Source organism: Natrix helvetica (genome assembly GCF_964273705.1).
Source record: "Natrix helvetica genome assembly, chromosome: 1".
NCBI lineage: Eukaryota > Metazoa > Chordata > Lepidosauria > Squamata > Natricidae > Natrix > Natrix helvetica.
Window position 1 is genome coordinate 209,065,721 of NC_138548.1, and position 25,816 is coordinate 209,091,536.

Genomic DNA, 25,816 nt, shown 5'->3' on the forward strand with positions numbered 1-25,816 from the left:
ATCAGAACTCCCCCCTCCTTCTGTAAACTGGGCGTGGTCAGCTCACATTGCATCTGGTCTGCGGGCCGGGATTTTGACAGCCCTGGTCTAATATGTAGTTAGGGCATCAGGCAAGAAACTGGGAATCTGAGTTCTAGTCCCACCTTAGACTTCAGGCCAGCTGGGTGACTTTGGGCCAGTCACATTCTCTCAGTCCTAGGAAGAAGGAAGAAGGAACGGCAAACCACTTTAAAAAAACCTTGCTGAGAAAACAGTAAGGACTCATTCAAGTAGTCGCCAGGAGTGAACACTGACTCAGAGGCACATAAAAAGGTGCATATATCCCGGGGTGGGGTTTCTATTATATAGTTGTAATCATTGTCATTGTCAGCATCATAGAATGCTGAAGGCACCAGATCTGGGAAGGTTGATTTACAATAGCCTTTCCAAAGGGAACCCTCATCATAGGCTCTCTTGCCTCTGGCTATTGGAAATTAAGCTGCTATTATTATTATTATTATTATTATTATTATTATTATTATCATCATCATCATCATCATCATTATTATTATTATCCCTAAGTTTCTCCCTTGGTATAGCTGATGTGATTTATTGTGGGTTGTACAGAGTCTGTATAAGAAGATTAGTAAAGGTACTTGTGTAGATGTGCTAATGGGAGGCCACCACTCCTTAAAGCAAGAGGATTTTTAAGGGTTGGTTTGAACCCTGAAATCTCTGGGACATTTCTAATTAGCCTTACTGAAGATTTTCAGTTACATTCCTTGAAATAACTGGCGTATTGATAGATCAACAGACATACTTTTAGGATTCTTGTTCCTTTTCTGGGTAGTCTGTCAGGTTTTGATGGTCAAGTGCTCCGATAATAGCTATATAGCGTATGGCAACAGATGAAGCATGCCGTGCTCGGAGTGGTGGGAAATGCAGCCTCTGAAGTGAGATTACATTTTCCAGTACAAAGAGCCACACATGCCTCATCCCCTTAAGATCTCTCAGCCAGGGATATGGACTTTTAGTTGCATGGCAGCTTTTTTCAGAAAGATAAAAAGTCACTTTGGAGAGTGGAAGGTGGAGAGGGAGGAAAAGGGTATCATAAGAACTTTATAGCATGATAAATGTGCTTATAAATTCAGTATAAAATAAGAGGAACCTGCTTTTCCACTTTCTTGCAGAAATAGTGGATACGGGTATGCACAAACGTGACCTGTCTATAAAATTATGTGCGTGTACCTTTGGATTCCTGAAAATAAAGTTTTGGTTTTTTTTGAAAGCCCGTCACTCTCCCTTGCCCCAGTTTAACTTTCTGGTACTTATAAATTGAAACTCTTTATTTTGGGAACCTTGCCCATTGGTTCTCCCAATATATCATGCACACTCGGTTTCTTTTGTTTCACTTTATTTCTCGCCTTGTTTGGAATAGGAAGTATTTGTTTTAAATTGCTTCCTGAAATGATGGCTACTGCAAAGATTCCAGCTGCAGGATGTGTGAAAAGCTTCCTTCGGAAGGAAGGGCGCTACAGTTTAGCAGCAGAGAATCTATTGAAGCAATGATCTGCCTCTGTGATGGCTCATAGTTTCTTCTGACCTGCTTAAGAACATTTTTTCTTGCTTTGTCCAGAACCATTGAGCTATGAGTTTAGCTCTACAGTGCCCCCAAAACACATGGAACGCTTCATTTCCCAAGTGCATGGGAATTACCGTATTTTTCGGAGTATAAGACACACCTTTTTCCCTTTAAAAAGAGGCTGAAAATCTGGCATCTTATACACTGAATAAAGCAGTTTTTGCCTCCCAAAACCCCGCCCCCTTCACAAAAATGGCCATGCAGAGCCATTTTCCCCCTAAATTTTGCCCCCCCCAGCCCTCAGAAGCACTCTATAAGCCTCCTAAAGGGTATGCATCCCCTTTTTTTTTGATGAAAAATGGGTTGTTTTTGGGAGGTCTCCGAGTGCAAATTGTTTTTTAAATTTTGCCTCTTCAAAATTTTGGTGCGCCTTATACTCTGAAAAATACGGTAGTCTGGAATAATTTTTAATTGCTTTTGTGAACCTAAATCTGTTCATTTCCTTTCGATAAAAAGGGACTTAAAAAATAAAAGCCTTTCCTAGTATTGTGCCAGGTGCGATGAATCCTGTCTTCCTACAGTTTAATTTTGGAAGATGGGAAAATCCTTTTTATGACTTCCTCTGTCATGTCTAGATTGGCTTATGAGCTTGATTAATTGGTTTGGAGCAATGCTAGGTGTTTTCTACAGGTTGGAAGAGTTATACAACTGCAAATCTATAGGATTTCTTAAGATAGGGACACATAAAGGTGTTTTAGCCTTGGTGGTGCAGTGGTTACAATGCAGTACGAGTTCGAGTCTCACTAGTCTCAAGGTTGACTCAACCTTCCATCCTTCTGTGATCAATAAAATAAGGACACAGATTTTGGGGGGCAAGATGCTGACTCTGTAAACCGCTTAGAGAGGGCTGTAAAGCACTGTGAAGCGCTATATAAGTCTGAGTGCTATTGTTATTGCTATTTACCTTGGCCTGGTTCCCACAAACTATGTACTGTGGTTTGTTTCATTGGGGCTTAGACATCACTTAGTATGTTGTGAGAAACCAACCGATTCTATCATGGTCCACAGATTGTAGTTACAAAAACATGGTTTAAGCACCACCAATGCAAAAACTGTGAAACCCAACCTCTGAATTGGATCATTGTCTATTTTGACTGGCAATTGTTCTCCATGATTTCATATAGGGATTGGATAGTGGATATTAAGATTTGGACCTTCTGCATGTGAATAATGTGCTATCCCTCTGAAATAGCATTCTGCTTTTAATTATAGTTTATACTAAGTAAAACATTTACCAGTTCTTCTGTTCCGTTCAACAACTACTTGAGTCACTCGTGACACGGTAATTATCCATTTATATCTCTGCTATATTCCATCTCAATCAAACTTCTGAGTCATGCTTTACAGTGCTATGATTTCTGCATAGCTATAGGAAACAGCAAGTACGTGTGTAATCTTTGGACCCCATTTCTTCCAACTAATTTTCTTTTTTAAAAAAACACACCAAAGTTCTATTTTAGTTTTCTTCAATCAGGCAGTAAGGTACCGTATTCTTCGGAGTATAAGACGCACCGGAGTATAAGACACACCAAGATTTTGAAGAGGCAAATTTTAAAAAAGTTTTTGCACTCTGCACACCTCCCAAAAAAAGGCATGAATAGTCTTTAGGTTTGTAGAGTGCTGGGGGGGGGGGGGAGCAAAAATGGCCAATTTTTCACTCATTTCTGCCCTCCTTAGCTCCCAGGAGCACTCTATAAGCCTCCTAAAGGTTCTGCACGGCCATTTTGGTGAAGGGTGCGGGGCTTCAAGAGGCAAAAAATGCTGTATTCAGTGAATAAGACGCACCCAGATTATCAACCTCTTTTTTGAGGGAAAAAGGTGTTTCTTATACTCCGAAAAATACGGTAGTTCAAGTTCAAGTTTTGGATTTGAGTCCCCACTTGAATATAGAGTTCGTTCAGTAATTTTGAGTCGGTTACTGCCTCTTAGTTCAGCTTAAATGAGAGAATAACATAAGGGGAGACACTTTCCCCTTCTTGAGGTAAGGCATGCTATAAAGGCAATAAATAAACTCCCAGAGTTTCTAATCAGTATATTTGATGGTACTTTTAAGCTCCCCTTCATTTATCCCCTCCAAAGATAATTTTTGGACAGTGATAACCAACCTGATAACCTCTGCTTGTTTCCCAAATATTCTTTGCCATCAGCTACCCTGGCTGGGACGGAGGAGTTCCAAAACATCTGGAAGGCATTAGGTTGTGTTAGAGTTAAACTGTCTGTTTTAAATAGTTTCTTTAAAATGGAAGCCGAGTCCTTTATGATCACACCGATTCCTGCCTAGAGCTTTCAACTCACTGCCTGCAAACGCACCGCTTGAAATTTATAAGGGAAAATCAATGCTAACTTTAAAAAAAAAGCCATAAATAAACTCTTAAGCACTAAATGCAAGTTCGCCTCATTCTGTTTTAGGGGAAGCAGGTAATTGGTCTCCTAGCAGAATAGCTCTGGTGTGAATGCCAAGAGGAATAGGGTAATGTCTGACTTTTTGTGTTCCAGACCAGACATAACCAGATCTCTATTTAATCGTTGCTTTACCAGTTCTGAATGGATGGGATGTTTCATGGTGCCAAATGACACACACTGTCTCCCTTGCTCTGTTTTTTAATAGAAGCTAAATGGGTTTCTGGAACAAAATTGAAGTTTCTTCCCTCCCCTCCCCTCATGCATCATTTTTGTTTATGGAACAACTTTTTGGTTTGCTCATGTTTTCTTTCAGCTGGCTGGTTGGGCTGTTTTGCTTTTGTGTGTGTGTGTGTGTGTGTGTTTCTTTGCATTGGGATGTGTTAAAACGTCTTGTGAGTCCATTTTACTGGTCAGTTTTGTTAAAAAGTAAATATTGCGTAAGTGAAAGTTAAAGGGTAAATGTTTTATTAACAAAGGAAGGGCTAGATTTTTGTGCGCTAAGAATGAGATAGCAGCATGTCCTGCCATAATTGTGAGGATACAGGGATCAGTAGCCACCAGTCATAACGGACCTATAGTATTTGGTAAAGATGTAAACGCTTGGGGGAAAGTAAAAAAGATCAGGAAAAAAAAGTAATAATGAAGAGGAAAAAAGAGATCTGATTCCAACAGCAGAAGAGGTAACAAGGTTGAACCCCATTTTTCTGCATTCTCTCCCATGAAACTATCTTATACAGCTGTGATGGCGAACCTAAGGCACATGCAATGTCGCCCGGCATGCCATGCCTGTTTGTCTTCCGAGTTTCTGGCGTGCATGCATGCATGACGATCAGCTGTCCTTCGTGTGCACGGCAGTGTGTTCATGCATGCCAGAAGCTGATTGTGGGGTGCGCCTGTGTGCCAGAACCCGGAATTTTGGCTTTTCTTGAGTGCAATACCTCCACGTGCCTGGTATTGCCAAAAACTGGCCTGTGCATGTGCCGGCCAGCTGTTTGGCAGGTGCGCATGCGTGCTGGAACCCGGAAGTTTTGCTTTTCCAGAGTGCGGCTCCGATGAGCACACGTGCGACATATCCACGTGACATATTTGGCACTCGGTGCCGAAAAGGTTCGCCATCACTGTTATACAGGTAGTCCTTGCCTTGCAACCAGTCATTTAATGATAATTCACAATTAACAATGGCTTGGAAAGGTTTATATGGCCCATAAAGCATTTCCAGCCATTGAAAAATATCGTACCACCACTCCATGATCAAGTTATTTCAAATGCTTGCAGGCCTGTGATTGCGAAGTGCCCTGTGATCATGTGATTGCCATTTGTATTCTTCTCTGCTGGCTTCCCCAGAAAGGCAGTGGGGAAGCCATCACTGAAGATTGCAAGCAGAGGGGACCAAGGGGACCTCCCCACCCAGCCATCTGCAGGAAATCAAAGCTGGCTTTAGGACCAACCAGTGAGCGTTAAGCTGCCACAATCCTGGATACTTTAGGCCTGTTCACCGCCCAGCCCCTCAGTTAGCTCCAGGGTCTACTGGCACTCAACTTTCTGCAGCCAATTTGAGTACGGCCTTTCTAGAGAGGCCTCCTGGTGCCATTCTGAAGCAGATACTATTTTTGTGATCCTAAAAGCCTCCTTTAAAGGGAGCCTCCTAAAGAACTCCTGTACAGGGGAGTAAGTTTGCTGTTTATTTGATAGCTATGCATGAGAGAGAATATTGATAGGAATGGTTAGTTATGAAAGAGTGAGGAATGCATATCTTCTAGAATGACAGGATTAGGAGCAGACAGGCTGCCTTTGCCTGTAGTTACTTATGTGCACGTTATGCGGCATGTATTTGCAGGACTTGTTTAGACGTCAACATCTTAATCATAGTTTGTTCAACCCAGTTTTGCATAAACTGATCCAATGGGCTGTGTGAGTACAATGCATTAGGTAATAATATGATTGGCTGATTGTTATTCAGGTTAATATGCCATCACAACCAATACATAAGTCGCTTTTGATGAGAAGAATAGCTATATTAGTTTAATAAATAAAGAAACAAATATATGGAGTCACATGTATTTGCACAATTAAGAAAATACAGGTAGTCCTTTACGTATGACCATTCCTTTCATGATGTTTCAAAGTTATGAGTGCTTGAAAAGAGTGACTGACTTATGACCTGTACTCATACTTGTCTGTCTGTCTGTCTGTCTGTCTGTCTGTCTGTCTGTCTGTCTCTCTCTGTCTCTGTCTGTCTGTCTCTCTCTCTCTCTCTCGCACACACACACGAAATTGCTGTATTTGGCAACCAGCTTGCATTTACAACTGGTTGCAGCGTTTTGTGGTCATGGGATTCCAATTGATTATCTTTTTTGCTGATTTCCTGCAAAAAAACATTCATTGGGGGGGGGGGAGGGATGTGGATTTGCTTCACAATTATAGTACATTGATTTTCTTAGTGACTGTTGTAAAAATTGCAATACAACGTGGTCCAACTCGACTTATAGCCGAAATGACTTAACAACAGAAATTCTGGTTCCAACTGTTGATCCTAAGTTGAGGACTACCTATATGTGCATGTCTATTTGGTTTTGGGTGTTCTAATTATTCTTCGTGGCAAAGAATTCCTTGAAGCAAACAAAATACTACTTCTTTAACTTGATGCTTATTTATTCTCACTGATGTAATCAAAACCGAAAGCTCTCCTGTGTACAATATACAACCCTGAGAAGTTTAGAAACAAGTTACTTATCCTCTTAAGAATGCCATATCTTATGATGCCCTCCTGTCTCGTTTTCATTGCTGTTTCTCTCAATGATGTTATATTATTCCATATCCCTGACAAACTTCAGCTTTGTTGAAATACATTTTTTAACCAATCATTTTTTTAATGAGAAAAGAAAAAGGCGGGAAATATTTATAAGGGATTTGGGGGAAAAGTACCAGAAGGGGGAAAAAAATGACCCTATTATTTCTTCAGTAGAAGACTCAATCAAAGCGAAACCTCCCAATTCCCCTCGTGCGGAGTGGGTGCTGCAGCCTAGACCTACACCGCCCAAAGGGAGAGACCCGAACGCTTGGAACCGGCTGAAGGACCAGTCTTTTGGTAGGAGAAAAACCCAACATTTTTTTCCCCACAGATGGCCAGTTATTGTCAAAAGAATGGGATGGCTGCCAATTGTATTCTCTTTCTCTCTCTTGTCTCTCACTTTGGTGATAATGACCCATGATCCACAAGGCTGCCTTTCTGTGTTGCTCTTTTGGTGAGGGGGGGGGGATGTTTTACTTGACTTTGCTGCATGCCCGAGTGGTGGTGGTGGGGATATTTGAGAATGACATTGTCTGTTACTCTTCCCAATTGCTTGGTGGTTTTACAGATAGCCCTGATTCTTCCCCCCCCCCCCCCTTGTGTGAGCTGATTACTATAGGATTGTATTCGGCATCAGCTTCCTAGTGAATGCATGATTTAAACAACAGTCTTGATTTAAAATAGGGACCATGTTGAACTGCAAAGACAATAAATTAAACAAAAAAAAAACCAAAAACCCCACAGGCTTAACTCGCAGGCATCTGGTTGCTTTCCTGACTCATAGAAATGATCCCATGGAATAAGACTTAAAAGGTGCTACAAGATGGGTTGGTTGCCAAAATGTGGGTGATCACTAGAAAGCCACAAAAAAAGCATTCTGTCTCTTTTAAAATGTGTTAAATTTAAGATTGCCACACTCTAGAATGCCTCTGAGTAGGTTCATATTCTAAACTAGCTGATAATTCGGCGTTGTCCGGGTATTTATTTATAAGGGGAAAATGTCCGCACCAAACATAATTTCTAATGTTGTATTTTCCCCCTTACCAGAGGGAGCCCCCTTGTGGAGTACTGTGAAGCCGTTACTATGGCAACTGCACTGTGCTGTACAGTAGAAGCCAGTACGGCAGTACGACACAACAGGTTGTATCTTAACAGGACATCTCCCTGCCAAGGGGTGTTAGGGGTGTCTTACCCCCACAGTATTTTTCTCCAGAGAGTAAGTCATCTGTGTACCAAGTTTGGTTGAAATTGTTCGAGGTGTTCCAGAGTTATGCTGAAACATACACACACAGAGCTGTTTTTATATATAGAGAAGAGAAAGATGATGATGATGATGATGATGATGATGATAATAATAATAATAATAATAATAATAATAATAATAATAATAATAATATAAAATAATAAAAATAATAATTCCTGGGTGCTATTCCAAAAGCACTGGAATTACATTTAAAACAGTTAAAACTTGACAAAATCACCATCAGTCAAATGCAAAAAGCTGCACTGCTTGGATCTGCATGTATATTACGAAAATACGTTACGACGTCCTAGGCCCCTGGGTGGGGCCTGACTAGTAATCAATGCCAAATCCGGTGAAACAACTGGCCGCTGTGATACAATCGTATAATAATAATAATAATAATAATAATAATAATAATAATAATAATAATAATAATAATAATAATAATAATAATAATAATAATAATAATAATAATAAAATGCAAGATACATCAACAAATTGCAGCTTCCTGCAATAACACCAGTGGAACTGCAAAAAACTGTGCTACTCGGAACATCTTATATTTTAAGAAGGTACTTGGTTGATACCTAGGACGCTGGCAGCAACCCCTATCAACCATTAGCACCAGTCACTGGTATTGTAATGCATTTTTGAATGTTCAGTTGGCTGAGATTCATGTTTAATGAATAAAGTATATATAACGCAGTAATAGAAGAAACTATGAATGTCTGGACAAAACAAATTACACAAAGGATACCCGGGAACAGCTCAAGAGCAACCCTACTCCAGAGCCTGGCAGAAGAGCCGGGGTTTAAAGACTTCTGGAACACTACTAGGGTGAAAGCCACATGGATTTTGGAAGGGGAGAGATGCTAAGTCAGATGCCTGCACCACTCTACAATGGTCACCTGGAGTTCTGCACCCCAGATTGGATAGGCCTAGCCTGACACTGATGCCCTGCTTGAATCTGCAATTTCATTGGCCAAGATCTTCCCCTTCCTGCCCTTGGAGCGATTAGTAGTTGTTTTCCATCAGTTCTGGATGCAAGGCATCTCTGCGTGAGAGCTTTATTAATCAGAAATGCCTACCATTTCCTTGCTTTGCTGCTGCCAAAAGTTGGCAGGGTTGGAGCACAGTGGCCGAGCTTTTAAAAAGGCTGAGTCGTTTATTTAGTTTGTAAATGAAAAAGTTGTTCCAAGTTCTAGGGCTTTTTCAGTCTCTCTTTTGGATAGCAGAGCCGAAAATTAAGCAGAGCCAACATTTACAAACATTCTAGGGTATTTTATGTCCCTTAAAAAGAAAAGGATTTTTTTTTTGCTTTGACCGCATTGATTTTTAATAAATGTCTCTCCTGGTTTCATTTACAATCTTCTTCTAATTTCAGTTGTGGTTGTTGGTCTATAATATTATTATATGTAATGTTTCCCTCTGTAATATGAAATGATTTTTTGCAGGTGCCCATGTCCAACTTGATCTCAGATTGCATCTGAATGTTCCCTTTTTCTTAATTTATAGTAATCCAATCTTCCCTTCCCTTGATATTTTCCAGATGTGCTGGAATGAGAACTCCCAAAATTCTCACACAAGGCAAAGCCATGGTCTCTGAGAATTGTGGGAGTTGTAGTCTCAGCAGCTTGAAGGTTGAAGAAGGTTGATGGAAAATGTAGCAGGCCTTATGGCTTTAGGTTAATAGCATTTGAATTTTAGTTTCTTTGAAAACAATAGCAACATAATACTGCTGCATTCTATGAAGATGCGACCTTATTTCAAAAGTCTGTCACTTCAGTTATTGATATGTTTTATTTTATTCAGGAGCTTCAGATAAGCTCCGTACATTGCTAATAAAGTGACTGGTCTAAATGAAATTGCAGCATCAGAGGAATATCCTGAATGGAATTGGATAGCTCTATACACCTGCTAATTTTTCTCCTCAGCCTTGATAGCGAATTCTCTTAATCTTTACAAAGAAGAGTAGTGACATCCCGTGAATCCAGAGCCTTTTTATCCTATTTTTGAGAGTGTAAAAATATTATTGTGCACTTCACTCATTGTAATTCCCTTTGGGCAAGTTGTAATCATAGTTGTAATCAACACTCTTCTCAGTCAGAGGCTGAGTTCAGACATTGGGCAAAGTCATGAGGCTTGTTGCTTGGTTGAAATTGTTGAATAAATCTGCTACTGTCTTGTAATTGATAAGTCGGGGGCCTGTTCAGCAAACCACAGTTACACATGAATGGTGTAAGTGTCCAAGTAAGTCTCTCTTGCTGTTGGTTTTCAACTCAGGGAAGGAATAGCAAGAGAGGAGGAAAAATAAATGACATGATATCTATCTGATAAGACTAACCTGCATGTTCTAAAACAGGGGTGTCCAAACTTGGGAACTTTAAGACTTGTGGACTTCAACTCCCAGAATTCCCCAGCTGGCTGGGGAATTCTGGGAGTTGAAGTCCACAAGTCTTAAAGTTCCCAAGTTTGGACACCCCTGTTCTAAAACGTTTTAGATTCGTTTTTATGTAGATACAGAAAAACTATGGATTGGGTTTCTTTTTTCTCTACTTATCCTATGTGTATTAATCATCTTTGCTTTCGTGCCAAGCAGAAAATCTGAGGTGAAAATGTTATTTTGGTGTGAGGTCATGTATGAGGAGTAAAACTTAAGATTTCCTCCCTTATTTCCCCGAGGAGCAATCTTCTCCTTACTTGTCCATCCGGAAGGCTGTGGAATGGGGAGTTGGCATATCTCTTAACCTCATTTTGTTTTAGATCAGGGCCCCTGAGCATGGCCTGTCCAGAAGACTGCTGTGGGTTTCCAGAGCAACACACTCTGCTTTGCTTCAAGCTGTGTAGAGCTGGGCAGAGTATTCTGACCTCCACTCCTGTGGATTATGCTTGAACAACACATCTGGTATGAGCTCAAAACGTATGCCCCTGAGCCAGTGCCCATTTCCTTCATGCTTGTAATCATCGTTTCCAAGATCACTAAGTGAAGCCCGCAGGTAGAAAGACCGCTCTTTTGCTGTTTTGCATTTTGCAATCCCATCCCCTCTTCTCCCTCTGCACAACGGAGTCAGAGCCGAGAGATCCACTTCATTTTATTGTGAGGGTTGGATAGTGGATGGGACACAATCTGGCTTAACAATGGCAACAAATCCCAGCATTACGTAACAGGCCTGGGACATGTAATCATTTCTCCTTCCTGGGGGATTTTTCAGTTTGATGGCAGCCTGGTCTTTGTATCTTGCTAGCCTGATTACACAGGGTTTTTTGGCCCCCTAATTTTACCCTAGGCTCAAGCCCTGGCATTTGAATTGCCTCAATTCTGCTTCGGCTGCTTCATACGAATGAGTCTCTCACTGCTTATTCTTGGATAAAGGGAGACTTAAAGGGATGAGGCTATGAAGCCTAATATGTAACAAGTTCAAGAATGACTATGAGGAGTTGAGAAGGGTTGTTTTTTAAATGCTGACATCCACTCGGATAGGAGATTTGTTGTCCGACTTCCTTTATATTTATGGAAGAATTCTGCAGATGTTGCCTATTGGATCTCTGTCTAGTTCACATGAACTAAGCCATGGTTTGTTTAGTGGTGGTTTATCACAGCCGGTTCATTTTTCCCAGTACGCTATAGCTTAAAAGCTACAGTGACTGATTTTAATTATTACTCTATTCCAGGAGTGTCAAACTTGATTTCATTGAGGGCTGCATCAGGGTTGTGTTTGACCTCGGGGGGCCAGGGTGGACGTGGCCAGCTCGACGTCACTCATGTCGAGGGCGCCCGTGGTGGCCCAAGTGTTCTGCCAGCTAAAATGGGCTCCCAACCTCTATTTCTGGCTGCGATAGCCAACTGCAACCCTCTGCTAGCGAAAATGGAGCTCGGGAGGGCCACGTGTGGCCCTTGCGAGCTCCATTTTTGCTGGCAGATGCACCATGGGCCGGTCCTTTGCCACGTCAAGGGCGGCCCTGTTGGCCTAAACGTTGATCTTGAGTTTGATATCCCTGCAGTAAACTCTTTAGTTTCTTTTGAAGAAACTGCAGCACGAAATAATATGGTGTGTGAATAACGCCTCCTTCCCTCCCTCTCTCTCCCTCTCTCTCTTTATTGTGAAGACTGGTAAAGCACTCCAGCCTGATGTGGTGGACTACAGCTCACATTAATTCCCAGCCAACATGTGCAGTGACCATGGTTCCTGGGAATTAGGGGTGTGGTATTTTGAAACATCTGGAAGGCATTATGTTGGGAAGGAGTCTTCAGGAGTAGTTTTCTGTTGCACTGACTCTCTTCTCTTGAGATGTAGCTACACAGAGTCCAGCTTTCCTGCCCAACTCTGTTCTGTCCTCCACAACTTTTTCATTATTGCTTCGGTAGGATTTATTATTACTGCTTTAAGCAGTTTATATTGTGGTACTGCCTAGAGATCTCAGTCCAAGATGCGTTGGAAATCGTACCAACATCAGATAAATTACAGCCCGTTGCCACCAGCTGAACAGCTTTTGGAAATTACAGTGGCGTTCTTTAGTATGAGAGACAATTTCTTTTCTCACTCACCTTTCTCTCTTCTCCCGAGTAGAATAAATCTAGATTAGTCTTTGGGTTCTGCTGCATATTTTACAGCGCAGTCTTATTTTTTTCCATGTGATCAGTTTGAGCTTTCTGTGTGATATTTGTTCTTGCTGGTTGGCGCAGAGCCAGGCATAATGAAATTCCTAATACCGTACTTCTGGCATAATTTTTTTCCTCAGTTTTTTTTTTAAATTGAAGGAGCACATCAGAGAGGCTATGACTTAGCCTGATGCAAAGAAGAAATGCTATTGCTCAGCTCAGCAGGACTGGATGCTGAGCAGCATGGAACGTAATTTTGATTTCCATGCCAGATTTAATGGAAGTGAAACAATAACATCAATGGAAGTAGGTTTCTCTGATGGGCTCCCAGATTCCTCTTTCTGGCCTGAATGGAGTTTTGGAAATCAAGCTGTTAGGGACAGCCCTGTGGATCTTGCTCTGTTTATTGCAATGCAGGTAGTCCTCAACTTACAACCACAATTGAGCCCAACATTTCTGTTGCTAAGTGAGACAGTTAAGTGAATTGTGCCCCATTTTGCAATCCTTTTTGCCACAGTTAAGTGAATCACTGCAGTTGTTAAATGGATGACTGCAGTTGATAAATGAGTAACAAGGTTGTTAAGTGAATCTGACCTCCATTGACTTTACTTGTCGGAAGGTCGCAAAAGGGGATCACATGACCCCGGGACACTGCATCCATCACAAATATGAATCGATTGCTAAGAATGTGAATTTTGATCACATGACCATGGGGATGCTACAATGATCGTAAGTGTGAAAAATGGTCATAAATCACTTTTTTCAGTGCTGTGGTAACTTTGAACGGTCACTAAATTAACTGTTGTAAGTCGAGGACTGCCTGTAATCTTGCAATAAGCCTTGTTAAGGAAAAAACATAGGGGCAAAGAAAAAAAACTAAATGCCAAAACCCAAGTGGGAAAGCTGTTTAGAATAACTTGACAAGATAAAAAGCATAATGTAAAACAAACATTATATGAGATTGTACCTTATTAGCAATATTAGAATTGTGCAGTTCAGTAGTTAGTCTCAGAGAACAATTAGTTTGGTGTAGTGGTTAAGGTACCAGCATAAAAACTGGGAGAAGATTCCTGCTTTAGGCATGGAAACCAGCTGAGTGATCTTGGGACAGTCACTTTCTCAAACCACTTCTGAAAATATCGCCAAATAAATGGCAGAGACTTGTCCCAGCAATTTGCCAGGAGTTAAGACTAAACTGAAGCCACCATCATTCCCAAAAATAAAGAATGATAAGAATAGTTCTTCAGCTTCCTTGAGGAGCATTTAGGAACCATGAGGACAATCCAAAGGACAATGATTTTGTGGTGAGATGGGTAGAACAAGAGAGTGAGAACACATGCATTTGGAAGAGAAGGCAATTTTATCAGCACTTCCATTCTCTTGTAGAGCAGTGTTCTTTGGAGGTTAAATTGCAGAATTTCTGCTCCACATTCCTCCATGCTTTTCACCTTTTGAAGGAAGAATGGAATAGTTTTGATTCAGAAACAACACTATAGCACAATACATGCAAGCCTTGTTTTATGAACTTAGAACTGACTCTCATACCCAAAGTATAAATGCTTAATCATTAGCAGAGTCTTCTTTTAAAGCAGCTCTGACAAAGTATTAAAGTTATTTGTGATGGAATAATCATGGTTCCTGTTTCCTAAAAAAAAAAAATTCTATGATGTCCAAAGAGGAAACTAGTCTGAATGATTCCTTCAGTCCAGAATATCATATTACAGGAGATATATTAGGAAGCTGGAGTGGGATTAGAGTTAGAGGATAGAACATTTATATTTACATGCAACAAGACTAAGATATCTGAACTTCATTGTCGGGAAACGCTTGTTACTTATTTGAAGTTTTGAACCTTGGGGAATGTATGTCAATCAATATTTTCTTTTCTGACCATTGTTCTATAATGCCATTTTAAACTCCTAAGATAAGTTAATTATGTTTAATAATTAACCTGGTTTATTTGTGTTGAAAAAATCATTTATGCTGAGGACATTATGTTGGAAGATGTAATGTTAGGTTGATGGTTAGTAGTAGCACTATTGGGTAATACTGCACTGTTATCCATTTTATCTGGAAAGTTGGACTGCTAATTGTTGAACTAAGTGGCTTCATGATGCAGAAATAGTGGCTTTATTTATTTAAGCTTTTAACAGATGTTTAGAAAGTTAATGAAGCACAGTACAAAGGAAGAAAAAACAGCTATAAAATAAAAAAGAACACTATAGAAATATTTTTAGTGATGCCTTCCTTCCATTTCTTTCCCAACTGCTAAAGTAAATATTTGTACTTTATGTTGAATAATGAGGGTTATTGCCAAATTTTATCTATTACTTGTGATTTCTCTTAACTCTTTTCCTAAACATATTCCAAATACCTCAGCTAGGTTTAAATTTCTTGAAGAACTTCACTTGCACTAAGTAGTAGAACAACAATGAATATGTTATATACTCAGTTATCTCCAGTAGTAAAATGTATGTAAATAGAAGCAGGAATACCTTTTTCTCCATCGCTCATTTCTTGGAATTTGAGATCTCATTTTCATAGGAATAATGGATATTGTGGAACATTATAGAATATATATATGTATGTATGTATGTATTTATGTATGTGTGTATGCATGTGTGTGTATGTATGTATGTATGTATGTATGTATGTATGTATGTATTGTGTCACAACTCCTGGTATGCCCAAATATGGGAGGGAACACACTGCTTCTCTTTTCTGTCTTTCGGCTTACTCCAGGAGACCATCTAGGCAGAAAATATTTTTAATGTTGCCTTTGTTACATTTGTGTTGTATTTGTGCTGCTTTATTTTCCTTTATTGTCCTTTATTTATTTATCAGCACAAATATAACACACACACACACACACATATATTGCACAGCAGACTCATAGTTAACTTTTTTTTTCATGGCTATTTCACTAAGAATTATAAGCGCTCCAACCATTTTTCCCATATCAAGTTTTCTACCCCTTTTTTGTGAAAGTAACAGGACAAGTTACTTGGGATATTTTTTTTAATGGGCTTTGGCATCCAGTAGAAAATATGACATCATCATGCAAATGATCCAAGTGATGTAACTTGTATCACCAAGTCATAATGGTATGTGATTGGTGTCATTTGCACAAAGGTATCATGAGGCATATGACATTATTTGTACATACCCTGCAGTTGAACATGTTGAAAAGCCGTAGTTGTGCAGTGGTAAGAATGCAGTATTGCAGTAACACTGCCTACAGCCAGGAGTTCAATCATCACCAGCTCAAGATTGACTTTCCGAGGTCAGTAAAATGAGAACCCATATTGTTAGGGGCAATATGATGACATTTGTAAACTGCTCAGAGAGTGCTGTAAAACACGGAGTGGTATATAAATCTTAAGTACTATTGCTATATATAATTTATTATTTTTAATTTCTATGGTCACCCACTCAAGAGAGAGTATCTTTGGATGGCTTACAGAAGGATTGAAAGAAACTCAAGAAGCACAACAATAAAAATCATGCAGGGAGAAAACAAAACATACATAATTTTAGCATATTGTCCCAGTGCTTTTGATAAGAGCCAAAGGCAGATCTGACAAAGAGGGCATGTCTCCTGGATTCCATGACCTAACATTCTTTTGTGATGTGTTCCAGAGCTTCTTCACTTTGTCCGAACTTATAAAACAGCCAGAGATAGATACTATCTCTTCTGTAGACCAGCATCTCCTATTCTTTTGTTCCCCTCAAGTGTTGAATTTTAAATCCCATAAATTTCCAGGTAGGTGGTGATTCCAGAAGGTGGTGCTCTTATTTATTTAGAGCAGTATGTTTCAAACCATTTTTTTTTAAATTTTCCAATTCATCCTAGATACTATTGTAAGATACATTAAAATAATTTATTAGAAAAATGAAAAAACCCTATAAATTAAAAAATAGACTTGATTAAAAATTAAAGCAATCGTAAAAATAGCAAGGTATAATGTCAGCAATCCACAGAGACACAGGAATAAGCTACATTTCCACACTAGTCAGAAGAGACAACAAAATAAAGCTAAGAAGCAAACAAACAACAACAAAACTCCCAGAACACTTTGCCTCCAGCAGCCAATCTCGAGATAAACACTGGGCCAATGATCAAGCAGAAAATAATACTCTAATCAGGAAGCTACCAAGGAAAAATACACCTGCTCCAATCACTGGCAGGGAATAAACCCTATTTCCTTCTAGCACTGAAGATGTCACCTAGCTGGGTGATGAAATGTCTGTAGGTAAACAACCAAGCTCAGAGAGTACCAAAAGTCCACAGTTCAACCCTGAGCTATCTATATTTTTCCTCTTGATAGAAAGTTATAAACATGCTTAGATTTTTTCAGAGTTTTATACGCTTCTGAGATACAGTTGGCAAACTAGCCTCAAAAGTGTCACATGTAATGTGTCCTGTTGTATAAAATTAGTATGCAGCTTTCACTACATGCCCACACGGAATTTGACAAAACACTGCACTACAGTATACAATCTATGGAAAACAGTTTGAGAAAAGCTGCCATTCCTCGCTATCTGTACGTTGCATTATTTGGAAGTTTTTCTGTTCTTTCTGGGGGCTCTACAGCTGTCCCCTTCTCACCCCCTGACACACCCGTGAGACTGCCATGAAGAGTAGTCTCTGGCTGGAGTAAACGGCCTGTCTGGAGCCATTGGTCTTTTAATCCATGCTTGCTGTGGAGTTGAATCTGGGCTCCCATCTCTCCACCCTACGATTAATTCACTCTGTTCCCATGGGGACAGCATCAGCACCTCTGACTGCATTCTGGAGCCTTGTCCGGTGACTCAGCTGCTGAAAATAAATTGCCTATTAATCCACAGCCCTGAAATTGCTTTATTGCATGATGTAGGCATGTCCCTGGAGGAAGTTTAATCTGTGTCTGGACTATGAGCTATAAATAATGGGCGGCTGGTGCAGTAAAGTACATCATGTGGGTTTTCTTTTTAACTGCCAGCATTATACATGCCGTTTCCTGTTGCCGCTGTAAAGAGTCCATTGCCCTGTCTGATGAAGTTGAGGAACAAGTGTAGGTTTGGAGGGGAGGGATAGTATGACCCAGGAACTTTTTACTTTTTAAAAAAAAAACTTTTTACTTTTTTTTTAATTTTTAACTTTTTAAACCACCCAGAGTTTTCTTTTTAACCCCGTTGTTGCTTTTTAAAGACATATGTTCAGATTTGCTGGATCAGAGCATCCGTGGCATTGCAACTTTCGTCATGCATTAGTTTATTTAGATTGTTTGGTAGCCTATCATAATATAAGGCTCAAACTGTATGTGAGAATCGGTCACTGAAATATCGGCAGTTGTGCCAGGCTAGATAATAACAGGGACCTGGTTTGCATAGCATATCAAGCCACTCTGGACCTTGCATGCTGCCAAATCCCCCCTCGTCCATTTATCCATATTTAGGGGCTTTCCTAAGTCTTATGTGCATTGTCTGAATCTGGAGAGGCCACCACTTCTGATATATTTTCAAATTTGGATTTGTGCAAGCTAGAGAATGGCAGGAATTCTCTGCTTGGATGACGGGCTTGGCCTAAGGTAAGCTGGATACCACATTCAAAAGGTAGTGTAGGACAGAGGATAAGATGCCTTAATGCTTGTTCCCCATTAATCATTCAAAGCAGATTAATGTGAGGCAAACACATTTTTTTCTTTAGTCCAGCCTTTGCATTACCCTCTATTGTTAAACACTTCTTCCCCATATGGAGATCAGTGGCGGGTTCCTACCTGTTTGGACCGATTTGGCCGAACCGGTAGTAGCTTGGCAGCCTGGGTCGCTGGAACCGCCATTGTTTTTTCCTTCTGCGCATGCGCAGAGCAATTTTAGTTGTACTGTGCATGCGCGCATGGCACACCCCATAGCAACCGGCGGAAGTCTCTGTCGGAACCCACCACTGATGAAGATGTAATGGTCATACCTCATAGAGAGGACCTAAGTAGATGCACCATCTGTGACATCCCTCCCCTCCCTCCAGTCAGGTCTCCTCTACTTCCTCCAGATCCCTTTCCCTCCAGTATAAAAGCCAAGAGGAGAGGCCTGTCTAGTTCTCTTACGTGATGAGCTGAACAAACAGTGGGCTTCCAAAGAAGAGAGATGAAGTGAACTTTGTCCTAGTTTGATATTGAATTAGATAAACAAAAGGCCCCTTTCTCTTTGTCGTGGAGCTACTTGGTGGTGCCGAAAGGCTCAGCGGCCTTTTGAGATGTTAAGTTATGCTCCCCACTTCATTTGGCATTCCAAACCTAAGCTGAGGCCTTGAAAAGTGATGCCAGTGATAAGACCATTGAGCCTTAGCTTGGGTGGGGAAAAAGTCAGCCAGTCCTTGTAGATAAGAGTGGATAGGCCCATTTAAAGCATAGTCATCTTTAGTTTATCCTCTAGTTGGTTCATAGGAAAGAAGCAAAAGAATTCTGAAGACTTGAAAACATTCAGCCACAACAGAGTTTCCAAAGGGCATTTCTATTTTCTCAAAACAGGAATAAATATATTTATTGTGCTGGCAACCAGAACAACTGTTGATGGAATTCTGATTATGTTTCAAAGAATAATTCTGTTACTAAACATTAAGCTGGATTTCTTCAGAATATGTACATAAAGAATACACATGTATTTTTCAGAAATATGTTCTTATTAAACAAGTGCATTCTTTTCTTTTTGTATAAGAGATTTCTAAAACCAAATATGCAAAAGATTGTTCCAAGGTAGACAAACTTAGCTAATTGGAGCCAAAACAAGTAGGGATTGTAGACTGTAAAGTTTTATTTTTGCCTATCTACTATTCAAGGCACTTAGAAGGTCATTGTAAAGATTAGCCTGCCCTCCATTACTCTGCTTGCCAAATTAAAAATAATGGTCATTTTTGGTGAGTTACTCCTTTTTGCTTTCAATAGAGCTTCTAGATTCAGTTTTAGGCTGGTTGAGGTCAGTAATTCCATGCTTTTCTGCCTTGGAACAATCTTATATTTGTTTAAAAGCGAGTATTGATTTCAATTGATGCGCTCTCATAGACATGTGCACAGACAGAATTGTATATTAGCCATTTTAAACTCCCTGCACTTGTATTGTCTTAAAATACACCATTGTATTATTATTTCCATCTTTTCTATGGACTGAAGTTTTCAGTATTGGAGAAGCTTGTCAAATCAGTAATAAACCAGTTGATTGCCATGAATAATGTTATAAGTTAGTAGTATCCTAGAAAAGCCACATTTTAAACTAAGAGCCCCCAGACGCTTAAATTTTATGTAGGATTTTTTTTTCTATTTATGCCAATCAGGCAGAACCTTTTGCAAAATAAATCTGATTATTTCTACTGGTTACTTCTAGCCTAGCCTGAATGCTGCAAAAATCTCAGCATTTTCTTGTTGCCTATTTAATTAGATTATGTGCTGTAAAATGGGTGGTCCCTGAAGGGATGCCATTTGGCTTAAAGCATAGCAGCTTGTGTTTGTTGTCTGACGGTGTTTGTCTCCTCCCACCTTCACCCTCTGCATTGTCTCAGCAGCAAAAGCCAGTTTCACTGTCTCTCCTTGCATCCTCCGTAAGGAGATAAGCTCTGTCTCTGTGCAGTAACTTGTTCAGAATGAGAATTCGCAGCAGGAGACCTAGCCCAACGCATTGCACACATTTTGTTAAAACCATGCTCCTTTTAATATTGTCACTTTATGTTTTGAAACCACGTTCCTTTTAATATTGTTCTTATTACAAAGGTTGTGGATTGTACCTCAGCTTTTCTCTGCCTCTTTGGCATTATGCAACTGATTATAATTTAATACTCCAATTGAGTCTATCTTAGTTGTAGATTCCTGGAAGAAATTATTCAGTTTCATTGGTCCCAAGGCTTTGTGTTGTGACCATTGATTCCTGAGTTATGGCCAGGAGTCTTCAGGATAAAAGTGACAATACTGCTTTTCACTAATATAGTAATAGCCTCCTAAATTTTGATTTACTGCAAGGAAATATCATTCTTTTCCTCAACAACTGGGATTGCGTGGTTTGTAATTATGACATGTCTTTACAGCCCTACCTGCTCTACAGATATAAGAATCTGATTTCTTCAAGTGGCTTGTGACCACTGAGTAAGATCTATTTTAGATATTTTAGTGTGGCTCCATAAAGTACCTTGTTCTTTCTTCTTTGGAGATTTACGTCAAAGTGATTTTAGTAATGCAAAATCCATTTAGAGAAGATTCTGTTTTCTTCCACGCAGTTTCAAAACTGTTTTGAAAGGAATAGTCAATTATCAGTATCAAGCTTGAAGTTTATGCCTTTTATCAATGCTGGTAATCAGAACTCTGAGCCCAAGGCTGTATGTCCTCCCCAAACATTGAGATGGAAAATATTTTGGTAGTGGTAAATGACGATGTGGCCTTCAATGAACTTTGTAATCTCTTTTTGTGATTCATTTTATTTCATTTTTCATTGGAACAAGGTGGCCTTATAATCAAACAATTTCCAGACCCAGGTCCTTTCATATAGAGTCCTCTTTTTTAAAGTTTGGAGAGTTATAGAGTTCTATATCAGCCATAGTGGCTGCAAATATCATTTTTTGTTCATGTCATATTCTGCGTTGAAGCAACATGATCTAATTTCCATCATGTTTTGGTAAGGGAGCTATAGATACTAGCAGACTGTGTGGTTCCCTAACCAAGCTGTACATTTGAGAATGTCCGTGGAGATTCTCAGTCATGGTTGTCCCAAAGGCACTTTAAAAAAGAAAAAAAGGCAACTGGGCTTTCTTTTTTGTTGAAACTTCTTGGATGAGAAGTGAAACATCTTCAAGGTAAGCAAAGAAAGCCCAGTTGCCTTTTGAGAAGTGTACCTTAAGTACACTGCGGAAAAACGTCTTTGGTGCATTGCATAATTCTTTCAATGACCATCTTTTAATGTACATTTCCTATCCATCTCCTCACCCTCCTTGACGTTGTGGATGGTTTACTTTGGTTTTGATCCATTGTATGATGCCTGGGACAAGTTGGTGGGAACCCCATAATTATATAATCTATGGGTGTGGGGTAGAGTATCTCCCACCAAAATCCTACTTCCAACAGGCTGCTGTGCAGGCACAGATGACTCCTTGAAGGACCCTAGGAAATGAACCAATAATGTAAGAAGAATATGGAGGATAAATTTTGTTTACCGTTGCCTTTGTTAATTTGCGGTATTTACTTCTGTGGTTGAATATTAGTGTATTGCAATAGACACATTGAAGACACACTATTATTAGCTGAAGGTTAGTATGGTGGTGCTCTCTATGGGGCAGATGTTCCAGTTTACTGGTAAATGGTCTTCGCTATGAACTGACAGTGGGATGCCACGCGAACACAATTCATTATAGTGGAGAGAGCTGAGTGGTTTGGATTGATGGCATGCGATACAGAACCTCTAGCACATGCCTGCCAAGTAATTGATTAAGCGGGCTGTGAATTTAAAAGGTCTTGACATTTAATCCTGGTCTGTCTTTTCCTGCAGGGCAAGGCCCTTAAATTAGTAGTTGAAGCTGTTAACATCACAGCAGCAGGCCTTGCTTATTGGTCTTTGGGAAGAATAAGATAGCAGGGCATGGGAACTGATTCAAAGTTTATGAATAAAAATTGGAGCCTACAGAATCTCTCTTCCTTCGGATTTTATAAGGACTTTTTCTGTCCCCTCTCTCTGCATTGCATATCTCTTTTAAAATCTTATGCAGCTGCGAGTCTGTGCAGCTTTTGGGTTCCTTCTTCTGTTTAGTTACTGCAGTGCAGCAGTTATTTGATTGAACTCTACAGAATTGATGCAGTCTGGATCTTTGCTGTGGAAAAAGGAAGTAGTGTGTACTTAAACGTCCGTAGATTGGCCTCCAGATATCTGGAAGATAATATCTCTTTTTCTACTGAGACTAAAGCACAGAGCAGATTTTTTTAAACACAATTTTTTTAGAAGCTGGAGAAAGGGGTAGAATTCTGAAGAGAGGAAGTAGATTCTTTTAGCAAGTCAGAAACAAATATTATAATATAAAATTAAAAATAAGAAAAGAGGGACATAACCTATGTTCCTAGATCTCCTCACCACCTTTGCTGACCCCTTGACAAATCTTTGTTCTCTCCCAGGGCTGAAACATCAGCCTCTTCCATAGCTCAGTGTACTAGGATACATGTGTTTCATTTGGTTTCTGTTGGTTAAGACTGTAGTTTGCAGGATATAATTTCTTAAAGATCACGTTTTCTCTGTATTTTTAGGCAAAGAAAGGTGAGAAGGTGTGTTTTCTGATACAATACTGTAACTTGGAAGTGGAGAAGGAACTTTCTGTAAAAGAGACAACCTTTCTGGCATGCATGAATAAGACAATGATTTAAAAATGTTTGTTTGGAAAAGTCTTTGTAGTTCTATTATTTCATATGTACAGTATATTGTGATTCAAATTAACGTTTACTGTTTATAATAATACACCCAAGGGAAAAAAAAGTTAAAATCTTAAATGGGTTGTATTATTTATCAATGGGTAATTAAGTCCAGATAGTTTCTGGATAACTTCAGAGGTTATCATATATAAAAAATGTTGATTTTGATATTTAATGGGTTTAGGGCAGTCCTACCAACCTGAAATCCCCCAGATGTTTTGAACCCGATGGTTATTGTTATGTAGGAATTATTGGAATTATATTGTGTCTTGGTGGTCACCAGGTTAGAAAAAATTGATTTAAGACAGGGAGGGTAGGAGAGAATTTAAAAATCAAAATGGTCCAGGATCAAATTATTTGAAGGTCTGATTTTAAATGAAATTCAGTCCAATTTAATTTTTGATCTGGTCCTTCCCACTTCTTTGAGGAAGTATTATTGGCACACCATTCAGTTTTGGTCACCATAAAAAAGAGACTCTGGACAGAATGCAAGAAAGAGCAACAAAGATGATTAGGGGACCGGAGGCTTAAACATATGAGGAACGGTTGCAGGAATTGAGTATGTCTAGTTTAATGAAAAGAAGGACTAGCGTTGATATGATAGGAGTCTTCCACTATCTGAGAGGCTGCCACGAAAAAGAGGGAGTCAACCTATTTTCCAAAGCACCAGAAGGCAAAACAAGAAACAGTGAAGGGAAACTAATCGAGGAGGAAACCAACTTAGAACTAAGGAGAGAAATTTCCTGTCCATGAGGACAATTAACCAGTAGAACGGCTTGCCTTCAGAAGTTGTGGGTTCTCCATCACTGGAGGTTCTTAAGAAGAGATTGGATAGCCAATTGTCTGAAATGTTATAGGGTCTCCTGCTTGAACAGGGGGTTGGACTAGAAGATCTCCAAGATCCCTTCCAACTCTGTTATTCTGTTATTCAGAGAACCTCAGATGTGGACCTCAGCCTGGAAAGAGTGCCCACTCTTATAGGTGAGGAAAACTGAGTGTATCCAACATTTTTTTAAAAGATCCTCTTGTGGTTGATTACTATGCTGCCATATTAGTTGATTTGAATTTGCTTTGACTTGTTTTTTGATCAATCATTTCCAATGAAAAATGCTTAAACAGTTATGTATTCCACAATCTCAACTGGCACTAGTATTATTTTTGAGAGAAAAATACCATACACGTTCAGATAACAAGCTGTGGAGACTCAGAATTTGTTGGCCGATCAGACTCCTGTCCTGTATGTGAGAGGTATGATTTGGATTGGGCAACCTTATGCTGCTTTTGTGATGAAGAAAAAAGCAGAGGGGTACTTTCAAGCTACCTATATAATGTATCATGTTATTTCATCCTCAAAGATGCTGGTGGCTGAGATTGTGTAGTTCCCAGAGATGTTTCCCCAGTGCCCTCTTTTGGATTGTTTATTAGCTCAGACTCTTGCCAAGGAGTCTTTATGAAGTGTTTAAAGTTTCAAGCTCTCACTCAGATTTCTTTTATTTGTTCTGAATTGAATGCCCCATTCACAAGGTTTTATTTGTACACAGCTGTTTGAATGCTTGAATAGTTTGATTTTTTAAAATTAATAATACATATCAAATGGCATCTGACTTGGCAAGTGACTGCTTGGTACCTGTGGTACCAGGTGTCCCTAACCTGTTTATTCATCTCTTCCAGTGATGTAGCCACCGAACTCCAGTCCATCTACCTTGCATGTAAAGATTCAGTTATACGACATTCCTAAATGGTACTCCTATGTTCTTAATACATCTCATTGTTCTTTATTGAGCCATGAAGGTTATTTTAATGAAGAATGGAAAACAAATTTTACCTAGCTCATATGTGAATCACATTAAAAGCTTGGATGATTTGATTAATACTGTTATTTTGTCTTGTGTTGAAATGATGAATCTGTGATTTTGGTTCATGTCCAAGGCCCAGAGCCTTATTATTCTTGTTGAGTGAATTTGATGATATCTGTTAGGTGAAAGAGCTGAAAAGGGAATATGGTAAATATGCTGCAAAGAGATAATTTGAATTGGTTCTTAAAAGAAGTGTATTTCTGATGAGGCCAGTCTTGGTTTTTCATCCTTAATTCAGAATTCTCTGTCTCCCTCTACCACCACCACCCCACCTCTACCCCTGTGTCTCTCTCTCTCTGTGTGTGTTTTATTGCTGGCTGATTCACCTTTCATTTCCACCATTATTTCCATTAAATGGGAATGGACTCCCATTGTTGAAAATATGTTCCCAAGTTGGGTTTGCAGATTATGGGGCCCTAGTCGAAAACAAAACATTAAGCAAATTTGAGAGCTACTTGTCTTGTTTTCCTTTCAATTATACTACAATTATACAATTATACTAAAATGTAATTAAAGATTAGGCGTATCTTTTGAGAAATTACAGCTTTGATTTCTAAGCTTGCCATCAAGAATTTAAGAAAACACAGGTGAACATTCTGCCCTGTTTGCAAAATGCTAATGTTTGTCCAGTATTTCAGGCTGTGAGAATAGTTAGATTTTGGGGAGGGAGGGTTGTGGGGGAAGTATGACCAGCCCATTCATATTCATTTCCATAAAGTTATGGAAGTAGATTCTTGATATGTAATCCCAGCTTTTTAAAAATATACCATAATACATTTTTGTATTTTCCACTATAATTGAAATGATATGACTAATATTTTTTTATAAACTAATCAGCAAATGTATGTGATGCATATTAAATAATAATTAAGATTTTTGCAAGATGTAAA

The 25,816-nt window shown here is 39.4% G+C and overlaps 1 protein-coding gene across 3 annotated transcripts in view; it reads left to right on the top strand.

Annotated features, from left to right (window-relative positions):
* LRP1 (LDL receptor related protein 1) overlaps positions 1-25,816 on the top strand; it is a 382,005-nt gene that overhangs the window by 35,710 nt on the left and 320,479 nt on the right. The window contains exon 2 of one of the 3 annotated variants that reach the window (XM_081934411.1): positions 6,987-7,112. The exons of 1 other annotated variant lie outside the window; for it this stretch is intronic. In XM_081934411.1, the coding sequence (XP_081790537.1) occupies positions 6,987-7,112 (126 nt within the window). The remainder of the gene's footprint in view (positions 1-6,986; positions 7,113-25,816) is intronic. One more of the 3 variants, XM_081934412.1, reaches the window with a different exon arrangement.